General features: G+C 43.9%; 1 protein-coding gene across 1 annotated transcript; it reads left to right on the top strand.

Annotated features, from left to right (window-relative positions):
* Positions 1 to 291: 291 nt before the first annotated feature.
* On the top strand, positions 292 to 9,737 carry LOC106587643 (tripartite motif-containing protein 16). Its single transcript, XM_045711308.1, has 6 exons — positions 292 to 940; positions 1,362 to 1,457; positions 6,865 to 7,098; positions 8,351 to 8,510; positions 8,636 to 8,695; positions 8,931 to 9,737. The coding sequence occupies exons 1-6, from the start codon at positions 344 to 346 to the stop codon at positions 9,461 to 9,463; spliced, it is 1,680 nt and encodes a 559-aa protein (XP_045567264.1). The 5' UTR covers positions 292 to 343; the 3' UTR covers positions 9,464 to 9,737.
* The last annotated feature ends 11,905 nt before the right edge of the window (positions 9,738 to 21,642 follow it).

The following is a 21,642-nucleotide window of genomic DNA, read 5'->3' as shown; positions in this document are numbered from 1 at the left end:
ACACATAACTGCATTATAAGGCATTATAAAAGTCGTTAAAATAATTATAATATGTACTTCATAGAAACTGTTACCCTTTATATATTCTAACAACTCTATTTAATGTATTCCATATTAAGGGTCCTTACCTGGGAACTAAAATCTTTGTCTCCCTCTAGACGTTCCCTCCCTCCCTCCCTTTAATCCCTCCCTCTCTCTAACCCCTCCCTCCCTCTAACCCCTCCCTCTAACCGCACCCCTCTGGCAGAACCAGGAAGTCCCTCCCCCTCCCACTAACTATTTTCTGAGGAAATTAAACTGATCTGAGTCTCGTCTGTCTGTGTGAGAGTGAACAACCGTCCAAATGGCTCAGAAGGGAGTCCTGCTGGACCAGGACCAGTTCTGTTGTTCTGTCTGTCTGGATCTACTGAAGGAGCCGGTCACTACTGCCTGTGGACACAATTACTGTAGAATCTGTATTGAGGGCTGCTGGGATCAGGATGTTCTGAAAGGGGTCTATAGCTGTCCTCAGTGCAGAGAGACCTTCACTCCAAGGCCTATTCTGAGGAAAAATAACATGTTGGCTGAGATGGTGGAGAAACTGAGGAAGACAAGACTCCAGGCTGCTCCCCCTCCTGCTCTGTGCTATGCTGGACCTGGAGATGTGGCATGTGACTTCTGCACTGGGACCAGAAAGCAGAAAGCCCTCATGTCCTGTCTGGCATGTCTGGCCTCTTACTGTGAGACTCACCTCCAATCTCACTATGAATTTCCTGCTTTGAAGAAGCACAAGCTGGTCAAAGCCACCGCACAACTACAGGAGAAGATCTGCTCTCATCATGACAAACGGCTGGAGGTTTACTGTCGTACCGATCAGCAGTGTATCTGTATGCTGTGTACAATGGATGAACATAAAGGCCATGATACAGTGTCAGCTGCAGCAGAGAGGACTGAGAAACAGGTAAGACCAGAACAACTTGTTGGTGACTGTCTGATACACAAAGAATTAAAGATACAGTAGGAACTAAGGCTGTTTGAATATGAGATCATTCAAATGAATTCGATCCACAAATATGAACACAAACCTTGAGTATATAGATATGTTAACCCAGATTCTCCAAATGTATCACCATTTTCTAAAGTCAATCACTATTATCATTCTGAATGGCCTTTTATGAGTCCAAAGTTCAGTCTCAACCCCTTGATACATGTAGGCCTACCATAAAAACTAGAATCATTCACATAGCAACATAATATAATATTGTAAAGGGACAATCAATATTTTAGACCTTCCTCTCTATGGGTCCTATGTGACATTACTATACTATTGATCTACTGGACTAATAAAGCTTGATAGTTCATTGAAGAGTGATTCTCCACAGAGGCAGCTGGGGATGAGTCAGCAGAAGGTCCAGCAGAGATTCCAGGAGAGAGAGAAGGAGCTGAAGGAGCTCCAACAGGCTGTGGAGTCTTTCAAGGTGATTATTGTTGACCAGAGGAGACACACCATTTCACTTCTCTCCTCCAGTCAGAGAGAGAGAGAGAAATAGAGGGGACCTTCTCCAATCCCACTATGTCTGGACCCCATTCAGACTGCTTTATGTAACTGATGGGATACGAACCCAGGTCTACTGTGGGAGAAACCAACATCTTGACCATTACACCAAGAGGACATTCCCTGTTGGGCCGACACTGATTTTGAAGTCGCAGGCGTGGCTACCTCATCACGTAACCATGACCGACTCATGTCCCCTATACATTAACATGGAGCTCTCTCTCTCTTTCTCAATTCAATTGAAAGGTCTTTATTGGCATGTTTACATTGCCAAAGCAAGTGAAATAGATAATAAACAAAAGTGAAATAAGCAACCAGAAATGAACAATAAACATTACACTCAAAAAAGTTTCAAAGGAATAGAGACATTTCAAATGTTTTGGCATACCTTTTGGCAGATCCATTTGTGGTTTCAGGGTGGGTGGGAAAGGAGTTGGGTGCAGATGAATCACTGAAGGTAACCTGTAGTGTACTTGTGATATTTGTTTGTGTTTCTTCTGACCAGAGAGAGTGGTCGCTCGGTGTCACGCAACTTGGGTCAAGATCTGTTTCTTGCTTTGCTCTGAAGAACAGGGCACCATTGAAAGGAGTTTCAGGTACAAAGTTTATGGTCATGTTGCAGCAGTTTGTATGAGGGAGATTCCAAGATGTGGAAGTGTGCAGGAGGTCATGGAATAGAGGATTGTGTAGTTTCGGTGGATAAGGTTGTGTGTGTGTCAACTGTAGGGGTGTCCATGTTGCTGGGGATCGGAAGTGTCCATTGAGAGAAAGGCGGGTTGAGGTGGCTAGAGTAAGAGAAGTGCAGAAGGTGTCGTATGCTGAGGCAGTGAAGAAACTAGAGGAGGAAGGGTCAAGGGTGAGGAATCCTGAGAGGATCCCTGTGAGTAGTAGATCTGTGCCAGCACAGAGGGATAGGCCAACGAGTGATTATATGCTTCAGTAAGGTTGGCTTCTTAGAGTTGAAAGCAATAGTTATCAACTGTACCGCAGAAATGGAACGTAAATTACAGAAAATAGTGGTTGTGGTGGCAGCTGCAGAGTAGTATTTGGTCATACGAGATTTGACTTCAGAAGAGTTCCAGGGTGTGTTGAGTGGTGGTGTCCCGTCCTCCCAGGTTGTTGGCCTGGTGCAGGAGCAGATAGGGTCAAAGTAGTGGAATGGGGTAGTGGGTTTTGAGTGTAGGGTTAGTTGGCATGGTGCAGGAGCAGATAGGGTCAAAGTAGTGGAATGGGGCAGTGGGTTTTTAATGAGTGTAGGGTTAGTTGGCATGGTGCAGGAGCAGATAGGGTCAAAGTAGTGGAATGGGGTAGTGGGTTTTTAATGAGTGTAGGGTTAGTTGGCATGGTGCAGGAGCAGATAGGGTCAAAGTAGTGGAATGGGGCAGTGGGTTTTTAATGAGTGTAGGGTTAGTTGGAAGGATGTTATTTATTATTATTTATTTTTTTAATTAATTAAATGTTCTTTTCCCACTTTGTATCACAAATTAAAATATATTTATATTATTGTCCAGTTGGGGGCGGTAATGCAACATATTGGATGCCAACAGCCGTTAAAATAATTTTTTATGCCATTTTTCTACTAAAAAAGCGATAATATTCCGACCGGGAGTGGTGGTTTTCGTTCAAAGATAGACATGGAGTCGACTCGTGCACGAGCCTGAGTCTCATAGTACTGTGACCGGCCACTATCCAAACGCGCTACTGTTTTTCAGTCAGGGCCTGCAAAGCCACGATTCAGCTTTTTGCCGCCTTCTGAGAGCCCATGGGAGCCGTAGGAAGTGTCACGTAACAGCAGAGATCCCCTGTTTTGGATAGAGATAATCAAGAAGGCCAAGAAATGGTCAGACAGGGTACTTCCTGTACAGAATCTTCTCAGGTTTTGGCCTGCCAAATGAGTTCTGTTATACTCACAGACACCATTCAAACAGTTTTAGAAACTTTGGAGTGTTTTCTATCCAACGCTAATAATTATATGCATGTTCTAGTTTCTGGGCAGGAGTAATAATCAGATTAAATCGGGTACGTTTTTTTATCCGGCCGTGAAAATACTGCCCCCTATCCATAACAGGTTAAACTCCAAAGAAGAAGAAACGTTATATTATGTCTATGTACAGTGTTGTAACGATGTCTCTCTCTCTGTCTCTCTCATTACATCATTTTCGTGGTAGTTGGTTGTGTGGGTCTCTGGTTGTGAATGGGATGCTGACAGACAATTGTTGATGGATATATCGTTGATGGATGATCAGGACGACAATTGATTACGGGTCTATAGTTTATGGAACAGCAGCAAAGACTTAAGCTGGACAGAATCCAGTATATAGCTTTAAGGATATGTATTGGTGCATTTAAATCAACATCTGTATGAGTCTTACTAGTGGAGGCAGGTGAGATGCCTTTGGGTATACAGCGTAATAAAATGTCATTATCTTATTGGGTTGAAAGGTTGTGAGGTTGAGCATCCCACTGCTACTGTTCTAGATGACTGTTGGGAATATAATAGTAGACAAGGCAGTGGTTTTGGAGAGTAGTGGTGTCTAATCTGACGAACAGATCCGTGAAGAGTTGGTTCGTTTTGGTAAATTTACAAGTGTTTTTTGTTTCGTGGCTCTCGGCTGGGTGTCTCTTTTCATAGACAAGTGTTTGTTTCTTAACTAAATTCAAGGTTAAACAGGGGAGGGGTGGTACACAGGGTTTGTTTAGGGCCGACAAGCGCGACCAGCCGGCAGCGGGGGCTAGGACTAGGCTGGACACTACATTTTTAACCACATTTACTGATAAAACTAATTCATTCCATCCGCCAAGGAGCCCAGTTATATAATATTACCATATGTCCCAGCTGTTTGACGTAGTTTTGAGGTAAACGCGAAAAGCGGGGCTTATTCTAGGTCATGTTTCACCCTGCCAGCCCCTATTAGTTGTATTGAAAAAACAGGTCTTATTTTAGGTCATGTTTCTCCCTGCCAGCTCCTATTAGTTGTATTGAAGGCTTAAAACCTAAACAAAACGTATGTCCCTGTCCTCTTTTTCAAGATGTGGCCGACTTAAACTGCCGGATTTTTTTTTTTTTTTTTTAATGTGTTGTTTCTACATTTGCTGCTGGGTAATTTGATAATCGTTGAAATCTGTTGGTTCGTAGGCATCAAATAGAGCGAATGCTGCGCAGGTTCACTGAGTTCACTGAGTAAACCAAATGGAAAGGTGGAGCTCATTGATTTGTAGCTCTGACACAGTTGCTACCTCAGATTATGAGTCTATCAAGTGTGGTGAATGAGGTATGTAGTATCAACAGAAGACCACAGGGAGGAGCAAGAGAGATATAAACCCATACAGTTTTTCCCTTTAAATACCCTGAACCTAACAATCAATCAAATGTATTTATGAAGCCCTTTTTACATCAGCAGATGTCACAAAGTGCTGTACAGAATCTCAAACCCTACGTATAACCTATTTTAGCCTGAACCCTAATTCTAGGGTAGGGTAGCCTACAACTATTTTAGTAATAATATTATGTTAGTAAATACCATTTTAGTACTAAATAACATTTGTTATTTTTTTAATAAAACCTATGTAAGCATTTGCTTTTTATTAGTTATTTTATTATTTTTATTATTGCAAGGCAGAACACTTGATAAACAAGACTCATTTGTTTTATATGTTAAATGTGGTTTGAACTGGGTGACATAGTAACCTCTATGTGAAAGTCCAGCAATTGGCGTGGGACAGGTGGGGCAGGTTTGAGACTGATCTCTCGAATTAAATACACTTTATTTCTCAGCTGCCTCACCAATGTCTTTACGTGAATTAATAACTTTTAATTAGTAAATATTTCCAATAGATGGCAGCATAAGACCACGAAGCATCAGTTATAGGCTACAAGCAGGAATATGATTGACATAAAATAGCATGCAACCAAAGACTATATATGTCCCATGATTTTCTAAAATGGTCACTCATTACTTTACAGTTAGCTATATATCTCTTGTTAGTCCTGTGTTGCTTTTGGGTGATCACAACTATATTAACTATAGCAGGTATTGAACCCTGGTCAAAAAACCAACAAACAGCAAAACGCTCTAACCACTAGGCTACCTGCTGCCCGGCCAAACGCTCTAACCACTAGACTACCTGCTGCCCATCCAGTCGCTCTAACCACTAGACTACCTGCTGCCCGGCCAAACGCTCTAACCACTAGTCTACCTGCTGCCTTTTCACAGAGGTCTATTTAGCAGACACTCTTATCCAGAGCCACTAGGGTTAAGAGCCCAAATCTGCCTAAAAAAAAGGCGATTTACAGATTTTTCACCTAGTCGGCTCGGGGATTCGAACCAGCCACCTTTCAGTTACTGCCCAACGTTCTTAACCACTAGATTACAAACCACTAAATGTTAAACACAAAGTCAAATGGTCGTAGATAAATGGTAAGCTGGTTAAATAAAAGACTGCTGTTATAACTTTCAGACTGCCATTGTTTTGGGGAAATAGGGACATGTCTATTTCTCCAATTATCTGTAATAGATGTATTTATTTTAATGGTTTGAAGTTTTACACCATTTTAATCAGGATAACCTATTATTTCTAATGATGTAAGTTTGAGCAGCTTAGTTATGGTATGTCTGTTTATTTCACTAAATATCTCACAATGTGTAAATTTAGATGTATTCATGTCAGACACCATTTTAATCAGGAGAATCTCCTCTTTCTAATGACATAAGGTTTGGCAGCGTCATCTGCTGTCATCGAACACTAGACCAGAAATAGTCAGAAGTTGCCCGTTTTTTCCTACTTCCTGGTAATGCAGACATAAACACACTTGGCACCATCGAGGTGCGGATGTTTACTTTCTACAACAGTTGTTATTTTTCAGTTTGGTCCTAAGAACAGGTTTTAGTGGTCAAATAAAAAGGTAGACATTTTTTGGTGCCATTTAGGGGAAATGGAATTCTAAGGATCATTCCAGTCAGAAGAGGCTCTGTGAAGGTTCGTTTCAATTCATTTGCTATGACCTCGCTAGTGTTCCAGCTCAGACAACGTTCTTTGGCCGTTTTGACTCGTTCTATTGTCCAGCCTACTAGGACACAGGGGACAGAGGCTGGGTCTAGCTCTGCTACGGGGCAGGCTACTGGAGGGGGTACCAGGAGGGAGGAGAGTAGAGCAGGGCCAAGCGGTGTTCTGTACCTGCCTGTCCAGGAGGGGGGACAAGGCCTGCTGGACCTGGAGAGCAGGGTGGCAGCGTTCTGACTCAATGAGGTGCAGAGGCTACTGTACCTACTCTCTCTCTCTCTCTCTCTCTCTGTCTCTCTCTCTGTCTCTCTGTCTCTCTCTCTCAACAGCGCTCTGCACAGGCAGCAGTGGAGGACAGTGATCAGATCTTTACTGAGCTGATCCGCTCCATTGAGAGAAGGAGCTCTGAGGTGAAGGAGCTGATCAGAGCTCAAGAGAAGGCTCAAGTGAGTCAAGCTGAAGGACTCCTGGAGCAACTGAAGCAGGAGATAGCTGAGCTGATGAAGAGAAGCACTGAGCTGGAGCAGCTCTCACACACAGAGGATCACATCCATTTTCTACAGGTAACTAAACTGCCTTGTTACATGTGATATGAAATTAACTTAATGTGAAACTATTCATCTCAATCATTACGTTGTCCTGTCTGGCTCTCTGTCCCTCTCTCTCTCTCTCCCTGTCCCTCTCTCTCTTTGTCCCTCTTTGTCCCTCTCTCTCTTTGTCCCTCTTTGTCCCTCTCTCTCTCTGTCACTCTCTCTCTGTCACTCTCTCTCTCTGTCCCTCTCTCTCTCTGTCCCTCTCTCTTTTTGTCCCTCTCTCTTTGTCCCTCTCTCTCTTTGTCCCTCTCTCTCTGTGTCCCCCTCTCTCTCTGTGTGCCCCTCTCTCTCTGTGTCCCCCTCTCTCTCTGTGTCCCCCTTTCTCTCGCTGTCCCTCTCTCTCTCGCTGTCCTTCTCTCTCTCTCTCTCTCTCTCTCTCTCTGTCTCTTTCTGTCTCTCTCTCTCTCTCTTGCTTTGTCCCTCTCTCTTTCTGTCCCTCTCTCTTTCTCTCTGTCCCTCTCTCTCTCTCTCTCTGTCCCTCTCTCTCTCTCTGTCCCTCTCTCTCTCTGTCCCTCTCTCGCTTTGTCCCTCTTTGTCCCTCTCACTCTTTGTCCCTCTTTGTCCCTCTCTCTCTTTGTCCCTCTTTGTCCCTCTCTCTCTGTCCCTCTCTCTTTGTCCCTTTTTGTCCCACTCTCTCTTTGTCCCTCTGTGTCCCTCTCTGTCTGTGTCCCTCTCTGTCTGTGTCCCTCTCTGTCTGTGTCCCTCTCTCTCTGTGTCCCTCTCTCTCTGTGTCCCTCTCTCTCTCTGTCCCCCTCTCTCTGTGTCCCTTTCTCTCTGTCTCTCTCTGTCTCTCTCTTTCTCTGTCCCTCTCTCTCTCTCTCTCTCTCTCTCTCTCTTTGTCCCTCTCTCTCTCTCTCTCTCTCTCTCTCTCTCTCTCTCTGTCCCTCTCCCTCTCTGTCCCTCTCTCTGTCCCTCTGTCCCTCTCTCTCTGTCCCTCTCTCTCTGTCTCTCTGTCCCTCTCTCTCTCTGTCTCTCTATCCCTCTCTCTCTCTTTCTCTCACTCTCTGTCCCCCTCTCACTCTCTGTCCCCCTCTCTCTCTCTGTCCCCCTCTCTCTCTCTGTCCCTCTCTCTCCTTCGCTCTCTCTGTCCATCTCTTTCTCCCTCTCTGTCGCTCTCTCTCTCTGTCTCTCTCCCCCTGTCTCTCTCTCTCTGTCCGTCCGTCCGTCTCTCTCTCTCTCTCTCTCTCTCTCTCTCTCTCTCTCTCTCTCTCTCTCTCTCCAGAGTTATCAGTCTCTCTCCAGTAGCAGTGTATCTTCAGACTTACCCAGCATCGTTGTCCGTCCTCTTCAGTACTTTGGAGATGTGAGTAAGACTGTGTCTGAACTGAGAGAGAAACTAGAAGACTTCCTTAAAGGAGAATGGACCAAGATCTCCACTACAGGTGTGTTGAAAACAATAAGAACATCAACTTTAGACCATTGAAAGTTCCCTACTAGTCATATACATGTGGAATATGGTATGATGATAACATTCCCTCTCTCTGTCAATGTGTTTGTGTGTCTGTAGTGAATATAGTGGATGTTGTACTGCCTCCAGAGCCCAAGACCAGAGAACAGTTGTTACAATGTGAGTCTCTTTATTGTTAAGTAACTAACAGTCTCTTTTACTGACACTCCTAACAATCCCTCTAGAAATATATAGCAATAGTAGATCTAATCAAAGACTGGGTATCTATCTGACTCCTCATATTTCTCTGATTTGATCTCTGCTGTGCTCTAATCAAAGACAGGGTAGATACAGTATCTGACTTAACTTATTGTTCTGACTCCCCTCATTGGTCTCTGCTCTGCTCTTCTCCCAGATTCCTGTCAGCTCACACTGGACCCAAACACAGCACACACACACCTCTCTCTGTCTGAAGGGAACAGAAAGGTGACCTGTTTTGGCACAGTCGAACCATATCCTGACCATCCAGACAGATTCACCAACTGGTACCAGGTTCTGTGTAGAGAGGGTCTGTCTGGATGCTGTTACTGGCAGGTGGAGTGGAGTGGGGACAGGGTTGATACAGCAGTCTCATATAAAGATATCAGCAGAACAGGGTCAGATAGTGGATTTGGAGACAATAACAAGTCCTGGAGTTTACAGTGCTATAGTGATGGTTATTGTTTCAGACACAATAATGTTGTCACTAAAGTATCAGGCCCTCAGTCCTCCAGAGTAGGAGTGTACCTGGATCACAAGGCAGGTACTCTGTCCTTCTACAGTGTCTCTGACACAATGACCCTCCTCCACAGAGTCCAGACCACATTCACTCAGGCCCTCTATCCTGGGTTTTGGCTCTATGATGGTTTTTGTATCTATGGTAGTACTGCTGAGATGGTTAAACTGTAGTTGGGTCCACATAGATACTAGTCATGCTGGTGTAGTCTATAGCTGAGCTGGTTAAACTGTAGTACGGTCCACATAGATACTAGTCATGCTGGTGTAGTCTATAGCTGAGCTGGTTAAACTGTAGTAGGGTCCACATAGATACTAGTCATGCTGGTGTAGTCTATAACTGAGCTGGTTAAACTGTAGTAGGGTCCACATAGATACTAGTCATGCTGGTGTAGTCTATAGCTGAGCTGGTTAAACTGTAGTAGGGTCCACATAGATACTAGTCATGCTGGTGTAGTGTATAGCTGAGCTGGTTAAACTGTAGTAGGGTCCACATAGATACTAGTCATGCTGGTGTAGTCTATTGCTGAGCTGGTTAAACTGTAGTAGGGTCCACATAGATACTAGTCATGCTGGTGTAGTGTATAGCTGAGCTGGTTAAACTGTAGTAGGGTCCACATAGATACTAGTCATGCTGGTGTCGTCTATAGCTGAGCTGGTTAAACTGTAGTAGGGTCCACATAGATACTAGTCATGCTGGTGTAGTCTATAGCTGAGCTGGTTAAACTGTAGTAGGGTCCACATAGATACTAGTCATGCTGGTGTAGTCTATAGCTGATCTGGTTAAACTGTAGTAGGGTCCACATAGATACTAGTCATGCTGGTGTAGTCTATAGCTGAGCTGGTTAAACTGTAGTAGGGTCCACATAGATACTAGTCATGCTGGTGTAGTCTATAGCTGAGCTGGTTAAACTGTAGTAGGGTCCACATAGATACTAGTCATGCTGGTGTAGTCTATAGCTGATCTGGTTAAACTGTAGTAGGGTCCACATAGATACTAGTCATGCTGGTGTAGTCTATAGCTGATCTGGTTAAACTGTAGTAGGGTCCACATAGATACTAGTCATGCTGGTGTAGTCTATAGCTGAGCTGGTTAAACTGTAGTAGGGTCCACATAGATACTAGTCATGCTGGTGTAGTCTATAGCTGAGCTGGTTAAACTGTAGTAGGGTCCACATAGATACTAGTCATGCTGGTGTAGTCTATAGCTGAGCTGGTTAAACTGTAGTAGGGTCCACATAGATACTAGTCATTCTGGTGGTGATGGTCCCCAGATGTGATGATTCATTCTACTCTGTTTTATGTACAATAATTTAACTGATTTGATCTTCAGATGTTCTGAATTAAAATAAACATTTAATGTATTCATATTTATTTAATTGCAATGTTTTAATCTTGCACATTTCCATGAATCATGATGTATGGTGTTGATGTATATTGGTTGTCATTCAGAACCATTGATATGTTTTCTCAGTTGGGTCTCTGTCTCTATGTAATTCTCCTCAGTATCATTGATCAGCTTGTAGCTCGGCCCTAATTGATGTATTCTCTGTCACTTGGAGCTGCATGGAAAATGGTCCAGGAACAAAAGGACAATTCAGGACTAGTCAGCCCACTACAAGCTGGAATCACTTACTTTCTACTAAAGTATATGGTCTGGTTTCCCAGACACAGATTAATCCTAGTCCTGGACTAAAAAGCATGTTCAATGTAGATGTCCAGGAAACCGTCCCTAAATGTGTCATCTTTCATCCTCCCATACTGCTCAGTCCAGCAACATTAAACCTGTCCAGCAGGAGGTGCTATTGACCAAACAATAAAACCAGCAGATATCTTGACTTGCCACTCAGTATATCAGTAATGTTCAGAATAGTACTTTAATATCATTGGAGAATGATGGTCTTTTTAATCCACTATCGAGAGTCAGGAACAGATGAAGTTAGGTCTGCTACTTTTCAGTGATTAAATATGATTTATGGTGATGGGAAATAAAAAATACAACACTAAACTTCATCTAGTAATAGTTTTCCTTTGTTATTTATTCCAAGGTGTGTCTTTAACTTGTAAAATGGATTGTGTGGAGGTGAGCTAGTGGTGTGGCTGATAGAATAGAATGAAAAGGGAGGAGGGGAGGAAGAGGGGAGGAGTGAAGGGCTTTTCAAGAAACCAGATGAGGAAGAGAAAGATGTTCAGGGGAATTACTGTTTCTGTTCCAAATGGTTCCCTATTCCCTATGTAGTGCACTACGGTGCTTCTGACCAGGTCTAAAGTAGTGTTCTACATAGGGAATAGGGTGTAGATTTATTACAAAATCATGCTTTAGTGTTTGGCACAAAAAAATATTAGATCTCCACCCTCCCACTTCATGTCTGTCATCCCCCAGTTCTGTTAAGACTTCCTCTCATTGAACTGGGCCTCATTCTAAATGGTCACTTTGTATTGATAGTCCATACTGGGCTTTACTATGGTTCTACATACAGTATCTGTATTGATAGTCCATACTGGGCTTTACTATGGTTCTACATACAGTATCTGTATTGATAGTCCATACTGGACTTTACTATGGTTCTACATACAGTATCTGTATTGATAGTCCATACTGGACTTTACTATGGTTCTACATACAGTATCTGTACCTGGAGGGTTTCTGCTCACATATTCCTTTATCTCCACAACTTTATCTGATTCTCTCTCTCTCCCACTTCCCTTCATGGATTTAAAGGAAATGACTGGTATATGTAAACTCCCTCTACCCCATGTCAACACCAATCCAGAAGTATTGTGGAAGATCCGCATTATAGCTCGATTTAACTTCAAAGGCAATGTTCCAGAGTTCTTGGAGACTGCGTTCACGGTAAATGTTGTATACGTCGGATATTACCTTTACATTTTAATGTGGATCTTCCATGATACTTCTGCAATATGGATTGAATCCAGCCCTTGGTTTGGGTCCAGACAACATGGTCACATGTAATGGTTTTGACATCATATACACAACATATATATTGAATACTCAGATACTGCTCAACAGAGACAATAAGAGCACAACCCTTATATATGGTGACTGTATATTGATATTGTAGTTTGTCCCTTTAGGGCACCTGTAACGCCCCCCCTGCTTATGTACATTGGAATCCTTGGAATGTTTTGTCCTGTGATGAAACAATGGCCACGTTAGTTTCTACTCCCGTCTCCTTAGTTACTGTCCTTCTATTAGTTGTAGAAGTAATACAGCGTGTTCTACAACACTGACCTGTTGTGGTTCCACTATGTGGATCAATGATCAATAACCAGTATTCATTATGTATGTTATCATGTATCATACATGTCATCTACATGTTTCTACTTTAAACACATTTTATTACTGTCGGGTCTCTACATCCTTATATAGCAGACAGACCAGTTTAACATCTATAGTTTTACCAAACGGTTAAGTGATTCATCATTAAGCTCAGTTGGATTAAGTGATGGTCAGGTGTATTTAAATAAAGAAGAAGAGAATCATATGAAAGTATTGTGAACATTGCATTGTGAAAGGCAATGACTTTATATGGAAGGTATTTCTAGATGCCACTGATTAGGTTTGGTGAAAAAGTTACTGTCATTTTGTGTGTTGTACATTAGTCAATTGAAATGTGCTTAAAGTAATAAAAACATAAAAATATATATTTGATGATCTGTGTTGAGTTTTGCACTAAGTGTTGTGAAATGTTACCACACCTGGTAAAATAGTACCAAAGTGATAACACAACTGTAGGAGCGTTACAGTGGGGAACAGGTTGTCTGGAGTCCAGTAACAGTGGACATGTACCCCCTCCTCTCTCTCTGTGAGGTAACAGTGGACATGTACCCCCCTCCTTTCTCTCTGTGAGGTAACAGTGGACATGTACCCCCTCCTTTCTCTCTGTGAGGTAACAGTGGACATGTACCCCCTCCTCTCTCTCTGTGAGGTAACAGTGGACATGTACCCCTCCTCTCTCTGTGAGGTAACAGTGGACATGTACCCCCTCCTCTCTCTCTGTGAGGTAACAGTGGACATGTACCCCCTCCTCTCTCTCTGTGAGGTAACAGTGGACATGTACCCCCCTCCTTTCTCTCTGTGAGGTAACAGTGGACATGTACCCCCTCCTCTCTCTCTGTGAGGTAACAGTGGACATGTACCCCCCCTCTCTCTCTGTGAGGTAACAGTGGACATGTACCCCCTCCTCTCTCTCTGTGAGGTAACAGTGGACATGTACCCCCTCCTTTCTCTCTGTGAGGTAACAGTGGACATGTACCCCCTCCTCTCTCTCTGTGAGGTAACAGTGGACATGTATCCCCTCCTCTCTCTCTGTGAGTTAACAGTGGACATGTACCCCCTCCTCTCTCTCTGTGAGGTAACAGTGGACATGTACCCCCTCCTCTCTCTCTGTGAGTTAACAGTGGACATGTACCCCCTCCTCTCTCTCTGTGAGGTAACAGTGGACATGTACCCCCTCCTCTCTCTCTCTGTGAGGTAACAGTGGACATGTACCCCCTCCTCTCTCTCTCTGTGAGGTAACAGTGGACATGTACCCCCTCCTCTCTCTCTGTGAGGTAACAGTGGACATGTACCCCCTCCTCTCTCTCTGTGAGGTAACAGTGGACATGTACCCCCTCCTCTCTCTCTGTGAGGTAACAGTGGACATGTACCCCCTTTAATACCTCCTTTATGGATGAGTCCTCACCCCTGAACCTCTCCAGACCTTTTGAAATGGTTAATAATACCTCCTTTATGGATGAGTCCTCACCCCTGAACACCTCCAGACCTTTTGAAATGGTTAATAATACCTCCTTTATGGATGAGTCATCACCCCTGAACCCCTCCAGACATTTTGAAATGGTTAATAATACCTCCTTTATGGATGAGTCCTCACCCCTGAACACCTCCAGACATTTTGAAATGGTTAATAATACCTCCTTTATGGATGAGTCATCACCCCTGAACACCTCCAGACCTTTTGAAATGGTTAATAATACCTCCTTTATGGATGAGTCATCACCCCTGAACCCCTCCAGACATTTTGAAATGGTTAATAATACCTCCTTTATGGATGAGTCCTCACCCCTGAACACCTCCAGACATTTTGAAATGGTTAATAATACCTCATTTATGGATGAGTCCTCACCCCTGAACACCTCCGGACCTTTTCCTAATCCTGATCCCTCAGCATGGTTACACTTTTGATTAAATTCAATAAATTTTATTTCAATAAAATGATTCAACTTAATATTTGTGACATTCTTTAAACATTTGATGTGAGCATTCACATTTATTACAATGTCCTGTATGTATTAATGTACTGTGTGTCTGTACTACAACCCACCAGAGAGGTAGAGACAGCAGGATGACTATAGGGTTACCACCACACAGTCCTGTATATATTAATGTACTGTGTGTCTGTACTACAACCCACCAGAGACGTAGAGGCAGCAGGATGACTACAGGGTTACCACCACACAGTCCTGTATATATTAATGTACTGTGTGTCTGTACTACAACCCACCAGAGAGATAGAGACAGCAGGATGACTATAGTGTTGGAAATTGTAACCAAAAGGAAGAGACTGCAGATTCTTCAAACAGCAACTTTATTATCAGGTTTGAACATCTGGATCAGTTGACCATCACTCAATAGTCCAGAGTCTAAAGCCCAACAAACAGGGTGGGGTCTCAGCTTTTATAGAAAAGTACAACCTCTTTGTCTATGTGTCATTTAACAGCTGTGTGAAGACGTTGGTGGAGGCATAGAGTGCAGACAGTGATAACCACCAGTTTCATTACTCTTTTCTGCTGATATTTAGGTGCTGCTGCTCCAGCTAGTTTCTGTTCTCTGGTATGTCTCCACCCAGCTGTGTCCATTGCAGATACCAACAAACAGGATATGTCACTTACTGTGGTCACACCCAAACTGCTCTTAGCCGCATTACTAAGTTACACAAAGACAGTTTGCATCAGTAGAAAAATACAAGTTCATAACAGTAGATCATTCTCTAAATAGAAAACAGATTGACAGAGGGGACGTACAGGTAGTGGGTTAGTGTGTGTTACTGATCCTAGACAGAGGGGATGTACAGGTAGTGTGTTAGTGTGTGTTACTGATCCTAGACAGAGGGGATGTACAGGTAGTGGGTTAGTGTGTGTTACTGATCCTAGACAGAGGGGATGTACAGGTATTGGGTTAGTGTGTGTTACTGATCCTAGACAGAGGGGATGTACAGGTAGTGGGTTAGTGTGTGTTACTGATCCTAGACAGAGGGGATGTACAGGTAGTGGGTTAGTGTGTGTTACTGATCCTAGACAGAGGGGATGTACAGGTAGTGGGTTAGTGTGTGTTACTGATCCTAGACAGAGGGGATGTACAGGTATTGGGTTAGTGTGTGTTACTGATCCTAGACAGAGGGGATGTACAGGTATTGGGTTAGTGTGTGTTACTGATCCTAGACAGAGGGGACATACAGGTAGTGGGTTAGTGTGTGTTACTGATCCTAGACAGAGGAGAGGTACAGGTTGTGGGTTAGTGTGTGTTATTGCTCCTAGACAGAGGGGACATACAGGTAGTGGGTTAGTGTGTGTGTTTGTGGTGCAGTGTGAGTTGACTACAGTAATAATCCCAGGTGTCTGTAGCCTGGTCATAGATTTGTGTTCTTGCCAACTCCATTGCTGTCATTCTCAAGCCAAACATTTGGCATCGCCATGAGTGACAAGGAGTTGGCATGATGACACAAATAGACTGGGACTCAGGCTAAGGTCTGCAGCAGTGAGGAATGTGTGTGAGAATGTGGAAGAGCATGTTGTGGTGAGAACAGAACAGTGGAAGACATCTCTCCTCTTATCTGTGTTACATACCTTCTTGTCCCTCAGGGGAAATATTTCAGGTAAATAATCTCTACTCCCCCTCAGTCACATCAGTGATTTATTTTACTAACCTAATCTCTACTATAAATCAGCCCACAAGGTGAAAACTCTGCCGGTGTGCCCTTGAGCAAGGAACTTATCCCTAATTGCTCCTGTAAGTCTTTGGATAAGAGCGTCTGCTAAATGACTACAATGTAAATGTAAATCCCAGTCAGGATGGAAGGAAGAAGATATGACTGTCTTATGGTAGTTGTAGACTGATAGTCAACTTCAAACATGTTCTCAAAAGGGAGTCTGATCAAATAGTCCTAACATTTCATTTCCCATGGAGCCTTGCGTTAATAAGTAAAGTATGTCTGTGTATGTGTGTTTGGTTAGGGGTTGTTAAGCCTGCTTGTTGTACTACGGTACTGTACCACGTCTGTGTGTGTGTGTTTGGTTAGGGGTTGTTAAGCCTGCTTGTTGTACTACAATACTGTACCACGTCTGTGTGTGTGTGTTTGGTTAGGGGTTGCTAAGCCTGCTTGTTGTAGTACAGTACTGTACCACGTCTGTGTGTGTGTATCTCTCTGTGTGTCGTCTCCCCTCATCCATTCCTCACCTGTTTCTGGGTCTGTTGCCATTGCTGAGGCTGCCTCCTACCAGTGTCTCTAGGGAGGGCAGAGCAGAGCGGCTCAGCTGCTATCTACTCTGCCATCTCCAGCCCCCAGGCATGGCCTGGCACGGGCACCACCTCAACACCCACAGCCACTCCTCCACTGCAGGCTCCTTCTGCCTCTGCCTCTTCAGCTATACCAGCACCCAGAGACCACCACCACCCCCTCCCAGCCCGGCCCAACACAGCCAGGACCCTGGGGGAAATAAGAACAGAGGACAACATGGTCAATACAACAAGAACAACAACAGACCACTGGGGGAAATAAGAACAGAGGACAACAAGGTCAATACAACAAGAACAACAAAAGGCCACTACAGAGACGGACAGAGAAGAAGTCAATAAAGGACAGGGTTATGTTTAGAAGCACAACACAGAAGAAAACACAGTGTAACAGGAGCTAGAAAACTATCTGAACTACACTGTATCTTATCCAACCAATGTCAACTGATTGGAAATTGTTCTAATTCAATTTTAATTACAGATCAAAATGCCAGACTTACCTTTCCAGGTGGATCTTTTGAATAATATCCAAATTGATTGGTTTCTGCAAATGTGACAATTTAAACTTTTCCACATTAACCTAGATAGAGCAACGCTTTCAGGTTAATTAAAGTTTAATTCCCAAATAGTCTATACAGGTTTGATTTATCATGAACACTAATTAATCAATGAAATTTGCTTTTGCAATCTCAATGAGTCCAACTCCCACATTACTGATCCAGTATTGATGGAAGTCCCGCCTCCGAGATACAAACTCTACCTGTGCCATTAGGGGTAAAACAGCACCATTGTGGTGGGGAGGCCTACTTCCTGTTATTTGTTTCACCCTTATCACAAGCTGTCTGTCTACAGTTCCCCTTCTCCTTTATTGTCTCAAGGACATCCTGCTCATGTTTCCTAAATAGTAACACATTGTCTTAACACACATTATAGAATCATAGTTTATAATACTAATACAGGTCACACAGTTTTAGGGTGGTACATGTTATTCATTATCTTAAACATACAAATTCCTCTATCAGTACTCGGTCCGTGAAGTCCTGGATTCGAGGCGTCGGGCGGGGCGTCTCCAGTACTTCATCGACTGGGAGGGGTACGGCCCAGAGGAGCAGTGCTGGGTTCCTGCGGTTGACATCCTGGACGCTTTGTTGACCAGGGACTTTCACCTTCGGCGCCAAGACCGACCCGTACCGCGTACCTGCGGTCGTCCCCGAGGCCGGTGTCACCAACTTTTATCGCCGCTTTATCCAGAGTTACAGCACCCTGGCCTCCCCCCTGTCTGCACTCAACTCTACCAAGGTTCAGTTCACATGGTCCTCTGCCGCTGATCGGGCGTTCCAGGATCTTAACCTGTTGTGGTGTAGGGGGCAGTATTTTCACGGCCGCATAAAAAACGTACCCGATTTAATCTGGTTACTACTCCTGCCCAGAAACTAGCATATGCATATAATTAGTAGATTCGGATAGAAAACACTCTAAAGTTTCTAAAACTGTTTGAATGGTGTCTGTGAGTATAACAGAACACATATGGCAGGCCAAAACCTGAGAAGATTCCATGCAGGAAGTGCCCTGTCTGACAATTTGTTGTCCTTCTGTTGCATCTCTATCGACATTACAGCATCTGTGCCATAATGTGACACTTTCTAAGGCTTCCATTGGCTCTCTAAAGCCGCCAGAAAGTGGAATGGGGTGTCTGCTGTCTCTGGGCAAAGTACAGCAACTCTGTTTGTGAGGGGTCAGCCTGGGGACAGTGACACTGGAGATGCGCGGTCACGAGACCTCCATTTTTTTCTTTCAGCCTTTGAATGAATACAACGTTGCCCGGTTGGAATATTATCGCTATTTTGCGAGAAAAGTAGCATAAAAATTGATTTTAAACAGCGTTTGACATGCTTCTAAGTACGGTAATGGAATATTTTGACATTTTTTGTCACGAAATGCGCTCGCGCGTTACCCTTCGGATAGTGACCTGAACGCACGAACAAAACGGCGGTATTTGGATATACAGTGGGGGAAAAAAGTATTTGATCCCCTGCTGATTTTGTACGTTTTCCCACTTACAAAGAAATGATCAGTCTATAATTTTAATAGTAGGTTTATTTGAACAGTGAGAGACAGAATAACAACAAAAAAATCCAGACAAACGCATGTCAAAAATGTTATAAAATGATTTGCATTTTAATGAGGGAAATAAGGATTCCACCCCCAGTCCAACAGCCAGTCAGAGCGAGCCAACCAGGACTTAGAGACGACTCTTCGCTCCCTATTCTCCGCCAACCCTACCACCTGAAGTCAGCAACTGGTATGGGTTGAGTACGCTCGCAAAACCCTTCCTTGCTCTGCCACGGGTCTCTCGCCCTTCAAGTGTTCCTTGGGATGTCAGCCGCCGCTTTTCCCCGAGCAAGAGGAGGAAGTCAGCAATCCCTCTGCCCAGATGTTCATCTGCCGCTGTCGCCATACCTGGAAGACAGCCCGGGCCGCTCTGTTGAAGACCACTTCCAGGTATAGGCGACAAGCGGATCACCACCGGACCCCTGCTCCACGCTATCGACTCGGGCAGAGGGTATGGCTCTCCACCCGGGACCCTCCCTCCATGTAGAGTCCCATAATCTTTCCCCCTGTTATTGCCTTACCTCCCTCCCTTATCTTATCTCATTTGCAAACATTGTATATAGACTTGTTTTTCTACTGTATTATTGACTGTATGTTTGTTTACTCCATGTGTAACTCTGTGTTGTTGTATGTGTCGAACTGCTTTGCTTTATCTTGGCCAGGTTGCAGTTGGAAATGAGAACTTGTTCTCAACTTGCCTACCTGGTTAATAAATAAAGGTGAAATAAAAAAAATCATCCCGTTCCCCATCTCTAGAGTCATTAGCCCCACTGCTGTTCATCTTTTGTTACCCCGTATCCTCCATATTCAACCTACTTTCCATGTGTCAAGGATTAAGCCCGTGTCTCACAGCCCTTTGTCTTCTGCTTCCAGGCCCACCAATCCTCCCTGTGTCATCGATTGACATCCGGCGTACACCGTGAGACACTTCCTGAGTGTTCGACCACGGGGCAGGGGTTTCCAGTACCTGGTTGACTGGGAGGGTTATGGCCCAGAGGAGAGGTGCTGGGTCCCCGCTAGAGACATCCTGGACCCAGCCATCATCACCAACTTCCACCACCGGCACCCCAGTCTACCAGTTATGTGCTCAGGTAGGACAACAGGTGGCGCCCCTAGAATGGGGGTACGGTCACACCCTGATCTGTTTCACCTGTCTTTGTGATTGTCTCCACCCTCCTCCAGGTGTCAACCATCTTCCCCATTATCCCCTGTGTATTTATACCTGTGTTCTCTGTTTGTCTGTTGCCAGTTCGTCTTGTTTGTCAAGTCAACCTGCGTTTTTGTGTCTCAGCTACTGCCTTTTCCAGTCTCTCTTTTTCTCGCCCTCCAGGTTTTGACCCTTGCCTGTCCTGACTCTGAGCCCGCCTGCCTGACCACTCTGCCTACCCCTGACCCTGAGCCTGCCTGCCGTCTGGTACCTTTGCCCCACCTCTGGATTATTGACCTCTGCCTGCCCTGACTCTGAGCCTGCCTGCCGTCCGGTACCGTTCCCCCACCTCTGGTTTACTGACCCCTGCCTGCCTTGACCTGTCTATTGCCCCTGTTGGATTATTAAACCATTGATAATTCAACGTTGTCTGCATCTGGGTCTTACCTTCATACCTGATAATATTATCATATAATACAATATAATGACTAGAATAGAAGAACAGTTTTGACATGAAAGCACAGCCAGATGTTTTAGTCCTTTAGCAGAAGCTCTTATCCAGAGAAACTTAGAGGAGAATTATGGTTAAGAGCCTTGCTCAAGGGTACAAAGACAGAGCTTTCACCTTGTCCGCTCAGAGATTCAAACCAGCGACCTTTCAGTTACTGTCCCTACGCTATAAACCACTTGGCTACCTGCCACCTTGACAGTGTGTCTCTATACCTCTCAGTCTCTAAAACACTCGGATAGTTGTCACCTTGACAGTGTGTCTCTATACTTCTCAGTCTCTAAACCACAAAGCTACCTGCCACCATGACAGTGTGTCTCTATACCTCTCAGTCTCTAAACCACTAGGATACCTGTCACCTTGACAGTGTGTCTCTATACTTCTCAGTCTCTGAAGACACCCAGCCATGGTTAGGATTATTAGAGAAGCTTTTCCTCCTGAAAGACAGTTTCATTACATTTGGTTTCAGAAATAATGTATTGGGTATGTTCATAACCCCGTCCACCTATTCAATGTGGGGGGGATCTGTATGACTAAGAGATACAAAGAACTCTGATTGTAAAACATCTTCTCTTTTTAGTCCTAAATATGTCTAGGGTTACTGCTGAATGTAATACCTCTAACCCTGACCCTAGACCTAACAGTAATAACCACACTGTAATGTAAAGTATTACCTCATTCTCAATGATCAGTCAATACATACAGTATTCATTTCAACTACAGAACATTGGATCAATATCAAGTCCCCTCATTACAACCACTTAAGAATTATTATAGACACTTATAATCAGTGTTATAACACATAAGTGTATAAATAGCCATTTTAAAGGTCATTAAAATAATTAGAATATGTACTTCATAGAAACTGTTACCCTTTATATATTCTAACCACTCTATTTAATATTAAGGGTCCTAACCTAGGAACTAAAATATTTGTCTCCTTCTCAACGTTGCATACAGTCCTCTCTTCCTCTAACCCCTCCCTCCTTCCCTCCCTCTAAACTCACCTATCTGGCAGAACCAGAAAGTCCATACCTCCCAAAAAATACCTT

The sequence above is a fragment of the Salmo salar genome, unplaced genomic scaffold, assembly GCF_905237065.1.
Source record: "Salmo salar unplaced genomic scaffold, Ssal_v3.1, whole genome shotgun sequence".
In the NCBI taxonomy this organism is placed as follows: domain Eukaryota; kingdom Metazoa; phylum Chordata; class Actinopteri; order Salmoniformes; family Salmonidae; genus Salmo; species Salmo salar.
The sequence above is the reverse complement of the archived record's forward strand: the minus strand, read 5'-3'. Positions and strand labels throughout refer to the sequence as shown.